Source organism: Camellia sinensis, chromosome 14 (assembly GCF_055761805.1).
Source record: "Camellia sinensis isolate YWXY chromosome 14, ASM5576180v1, whole genome shotgun sequence".
In the NCBI taxonomy this organism is placed as follows: Eukaryota; Viridiplantae; Streptophyta; class Magnoliopsida; order Ericales; family Theaceae; genus Camellia; species Camellia sinensis.
The window spans coordinates 9,724,383-9,730,399 of NC_138974.1; the positions used below are offsets into that span (position 1 = coordinate 9,724,383).

General features: G+C 31.8%; 1 protein-coding gene across 1 annotated transcript; it reads left to right on the forward strand.

The window, feature by feature from the left end:
• The first annotated feature begins 427 nt into the window (after positions 1-427).
• On the forward strand, positions 428-5,656 carry LOC145806667 (flavonoid 3',5'-hydroxylase 2-like). The gene is made up of 2 exons (XM_082904152.1): positions 428-1,603; positions 4,637-5,656. The coding sequence occupies exons 1-2, from the start codon at positions 704-706 to the stop codon at positions 5,267-5,269; spliced, it is 1,533 nt and encodes a 510-aa protein (XP_082760278.1). The 5' UTR covers positions 428-703; the 3' UTR covers positions 5,270-5,656.
• The last annotated feature ends 361 nt before the right edge of the window (positions 5,657-6,017 follow it).

Genomic DNA, 6,017 nt, shown 5'->3' on the forward strand with positions numbered 1-6,017 from the left:
TCACTGTCACCACAATTACTACCATTGTCATTAACATCATAGTCGCCACCATTGTCACTATTGTTGCCACCATCAACATCTCAATAATATAAAATTGGTAGAGAAAATTATCTTATACATATCACCTAACTCGTTTTAGCTCAATAATGTAAATTTTATCCAATAAATTTTTAACTTAAAAAATTTAATGTTTAATTCTCAATAATTAAGTTTCATTTTTAAATTTTCAGTTTTATCAAATACACCTTAGTAGGGTAATAGAAGTAGTCTCTTCATTTTCAATTTTGAATAATTTTTTAAGAAAATTTTCTAAACGTATTGTGGTTGAGAAGAAAGGATACCACATAATATCCGATAAGTGGTCCTATAATTGAAATCACATGTACAACAATTTGCTTAAATGAAATTCTTGACAACTTCATTGTTCATGGCATTGTATGAAGAGAAAAGTTAAGGATCATGAAATTTTTTTCTTAAAAATAATCATAAACTATTTGTGATCCTTGAATTATCTTGATTAGTGTGTGATGCTTTATTCTAAGTATAATCCAAGGGTCACAAAGCTTTCATGATTATTTTCATGAAAGATTTTTCTAATACCTAACATTGTTATTGTATAAATCATAGCTCCCAGTTCCCACTAGTGTTCACCAAAACACTCAACCAGGTAGTGCTTTGCTTGCCCTAGTTCAAACTATCCCCAATGGCCCTAGACACAGTCTTCCTGCTTCGTGAGCTCTCTTTTGCAACTCTCGTCATCCTCATCACTCACATTTTCATGCGCTCCATCCTCACTAAACCCCTCCGTATGCTCCCCCCCGGCCCAACAGGGTTGCCACTCATTGGTGCCATTCCCCACCTAGGTTCCATGCCACATGTTGCTCTAGCTAAAATGGCTAAAATATACGGACCCATAGTCTACCTCAAAATGGGCACTTGTGGGATGGTGGTTGCATCGACTCCAGACTCAGCTCGAGCCTTTCTCAAAACCCTAGACTTGAATTTCTCAAACCGCCCACCTAATGCCGGTGCAACCCACTTAGCCTACGGTGCTCAGGACATGGTTTTTGCAGATTATGGACCTAGATGGAAGTTACTGAGGAAACTAAGTAACTTGCACATGCTTGGTGGCAAGGCTCTTGAGAATTGGGCTCAGGTCCGATCCTCTGAGCTTGGTCACATGTTAAAAGCTATGTACGATTTGAGTTGTCGCCGTGAGCCAGTGGTGGTAGCGGAGATGTTGTGTTATGCAATGGCAAATATGATCGGACAAGTGATACTTAGCCGACGAGTGTTTGAAACGAAGGGATCGGAGTCAAATGAGTTCAAGGACATGGTGGTGGAGCTCATGACCACCGCAGGCTATTTTAACATTGGAGATTTCATACCATCGATTGCGTGGATGGACTTGCAGGGAATAGAGCGTGGGATGAAGAGGTTGCACAAGAAGTTTGATGTGTTGATAACAAAGATGATAGAGGAACACAAGGCTTCGGCTTATCAGCGCAAGGAAACGCCAGATTTTCTTGATGTTTTCATGGCTCAGCAGGAAAATCCTGGTGAAGAGAAGCTCAACACGACCAACATCAAGGCACTACTCTTGGTATATGCCTCTTTAGCTCTCCTTCAATTCAACACACACTTATATAGTTATGGATATCTATATATTAATATTATAATGCTGGCTCAAGACTTTTCGTACCTTCGACGAATTTTTAAAAGGTTCTTTTTATATTTTAAAAATATTAATTATTTTTTCATAGATAATTATTATTTGAAATTTATTTTTTTCTTCTTGTTAATAAAAATTTAATTTGGATCAAATCGATAAGGGTGATTCGATAGGAAAAATTAATGTTCACAAATAGCAAATTAATCAAGCAATGTGGTTGGTGTCCTATGTTGTAACAGATTTAAAGATTTCTTTAGAGGTTGTAATGTGAAGAAATAAGTACAAACAAACTGAAAATTTGATTAATAACACCTAAACTTGTCACTTAATTATAAGAATTAAATTACAAATTTCATAACATTATAATCAATAGGTCCAAATTAAATTACAGACCCTGAATTACTGATAATCTAGTGTTAAGTACAAGAGCTACTCGTGGATCCACCACAGGCTTAGAGGAGTACTTTAATGACCTAAACGAAGGGGCCGCACTTACATTATCATGGAAAAAACCTCTCTGTGCACCTTAAAAAAGTCGTATATAATATACACTTTATACATAATTTTATGGGTATATTATGTATGAAAATTTAAATTGATTTGATATTCATAATTTTTTTATTGTATTGTGTTTGTGTCCAAAAATTAGATGATTTATTTTTTAAAAATATTATTATCGTCTATTTTTTTGAAAACAAAATGAAAATATTACTATAATGGGAATGACTAAATTTTTTTCATTAATAATATACATTGAGGATCCTACTAAATGAACAACTCGAATGTTAAAACGGAACTCATGATATGTTCCATGTGCCCTTCAAATTTCCTCAAATTTATATGAATTTTAATAAAAAAGATTAATACAAAACGCATCAAAGTAATACTAAACGATGTTAATTAGATTGACACTTAAAAAATAAAAAAATAAAAAAAATAAAAAAAAAGCTAGTAAGTTACTAACTAGAAAACCAAATACAAAAATTAGAAGATTTATTTTTAAAAATATTATTATCATCAAATTTTTTTTAAAAAACAAAATGAAAATATTACGACTATCGGAATGATTAAATTTTTTTTCATTGATGATCCTACTAAATGAACTACTCGAATTATTCAAACGGAATTCATGATATGTTCCATGTGCCCTTCAAATTTTCTCAAATTTATATGAATTTTAATAAAAACACATCAAAGTAATATTAAACGATGTTAATTAGATTGACACTAAAAAAAAAAAAAAAAAAAAAAAACTAATCATCTTGTAGCACTAAACCCTATGAAGCACGTATACTTCAAATAGAGTGACATATTCGTATCGTATCCGTATCGGATACCGATACTCTTTTTTTTTTTTTTTGATCGGCAAAGAAAATCTTTACCAATACTCCTTGCATACTCACGGACACGTATCGGATACTTATTAAAAGTATAAGATATTTCTTAATTATTTTTTCATTAATTTTGGAGTATACGATACTTAATTTTGAAGTATCAGATACTCCAAGTCATGTTTACTTGTTTTTTGAAATTAGAATTGTAACATTTCTTGCATAGTAATATAATATATTATAATATAATTGCAATTATAAATATAAGAATATTTTTCTAATGCTTTGTTAAATTCTTCGATAAGAAGAGCATAGTAAGTTAAATAATAGAATTCATCAAATTGATATATCTTAATTATTTCATGCATATCCCCTATAACTACATAGAAAGGAAGAATTAACAAGAGAATATAATAATGGTAAAATTAAATATCAATAAATAAATAAGCAAGTAAACTTGAATATAATATTTTTCACTAGTGTCAAAGGAAAAAATATAAGGACAAGTTGTGAATTTTTCTATTCTTATAATATAAATATATTAAACTTGATATTGAAATGAAATATTTGCAAGATTTATTAAAAATTTAAAAGTAAATAAGCTACTAACTTAAATTAATACAAAATTCTTAAAGGTTTGTATTTTACATTATAAAATTATATTGTGATTTCTCAACGTTGTTTAGCTTATGTGTAACTCACTATTAATAATTTTAAAAAATATATTTTTCACAAACGTATCATTACCGTACCGGTATCTTATTTTTTAAATTTTATCGTATTATCGTATTTGTATCGTATCATATTCATATCTCGTGTCTATATCTATGCTTCGTAGACTCAACCAAAGCTAGTAAGTTTCTAAGTAGAAAACCAAATACAAATCACAGATCACTATCTAACACAACTCCATTCACCACACATATCTTCACCTGAGAAGCAAAGACCATGAAACCACTAAGCAAACCTTGACAACAGTAGCCTTTAATGAGCCCAAAAGCTCATTGGATAACAACCTTAGCATCCATACACGATAACTAACAATTATTATTATTATTTTTTTTTTTTTTGTAAATTATAAATATATCCTTTGAGATTTATTTATATTATAGAATACTTCTATAGTTTGAAAAATTATAAATGTCCCTTTGCTAGAATATTTAGAATTAACTGAAAAAATAAAATTTTTAATTGTTCTCCTATACAATGATAAAATTACCTGAATTATTAATTGAAATAAGTTTTTAACGTTATTAAAAGCTGTTAATATTTACTTGATGATTTATTAATAAAATGTTCATTTGTTATGAAATTAAAAATTTTGAGGAGCAGGATGTAATTTATAGAATCACAGAAGACAAATCATATTTTAAACAAATCTCAGGAGATGTATTGTAATTTTACCCTTATTTTTTTGACCAAACGTCCTTTGTCTCTAAATCATTCTCTTCTTACCTCAAAAAAAACTCACAAATTATTGAATCATGTAACAATTTTGTAGTGTGAAAATCTGGAGAAGTAAAATTAAAAAAAAAAATTAAAAATACACCATCTATTTATTTTTCTATCTCCTAGTGTAAATTTCCATGATTTTGACTATTTTTACATTTTTCCTCGTTCATCGTTTGGCTAGAACTTATTCACTGCTGGCACCGACACATCATCAAGCATAATAGAGTGGGCGCTAGCCGAAATGTTGAAAGACCCAAAAATCCTCAACCGAGCACACGACGAGATGGATAGGGTCATCGGTCGAAACCGACGGCTACAAGAATCCGACCTACCCAAACTCCCATACTTACAAGCCATTTGCAAAGAAACATTTCGAATGCACCCTTCAACTCCTCTCAATCTTCCCAGAGTCTCTGCCCAAGCTTGCCGAGTGAATGGTTATTACATTCCAAAAAACACTAGACTCAGTGTCAACATTTGGGCCATAGGCCGAGACCCTGATGTGTGGGAAAGGCCATTAGAGTTCATTCCTGATAGATTTTTGAGTGGAAAGAATGCAAAGACTGATCCGCGTGGGAACGATTTTGAGCTGATTCCATTTGGAGCTGGAAGGAGGATCTGTGCCGGTACTAGAATGGGGATTGTGCTTGTTGAGTACATTTTGGGCTCTTTGGTTCACTCTTTTGATTGGAAATTGGCTGATGATGGAGTTGAGCTGAACATGGATGAGAGTTTCGGACTCGCTCTGCAGAAGGCTGTGCCTCTTTCGGCTATGGTGTCTCCTAGGTTGCCTCCAAATGCTTATGCTGGTTAAGCCCTACATAGCTTAAGATCATATATGAATAAAGATGATTTGCTTTGTGCCTTTTTGTTTTTGGTGGAATTGCACATGGGGAGCAAAAATAAAAATAATTATAAAATTATGGACGTGCAAATGGGTCTGTGCTCTAGAGCATAACTCTCATTACACTTTCATATTCTTGTAATTATTTTTATGCTTTCCACTAATTGTAATTCTTCATTATTTCTCTTTTGATGTGTCTCTACGTACATTTTGAGGATACACCCTACACTATGTATCCGATTGTTGTGGTGTGTTTGTTGGGATTTTGGATGCAGGCATCAAAATAAAATGCTTGAAATAACATGGTGTAGCCCCACATCGGTGTTGGATTTTGTGAATTAATTTTATGTTCTTTCACTTTTTGAGTCTTTTTCATATGATCTTTATATTTGTTTTTAGCAAATCTCATATTTTAGGTAATTTTATTTTTTTCACAACTAAACTTCTCTCTAAAAAATATAATTTTTTTTTTTTTATCAATCAAAAACTTTATTGATAAAATAAAAAGACCAAGCAAATTACATTAATAAAGAGGAGAAAACAAGAAAGGCATCAAAGCTAAAGAAAGGGTCGGTGAGACACCAATTCAAAAACAAAGAGATCCAAGTAAAGAAGCATAAAAAACGAACTCCCAACCACCCCAAGAACCCACACCAAAAGCCAAAGAAAACAGTTACAAACACTAGTGAGATTTAGGCAACAAGCCTAATCTGTTGAA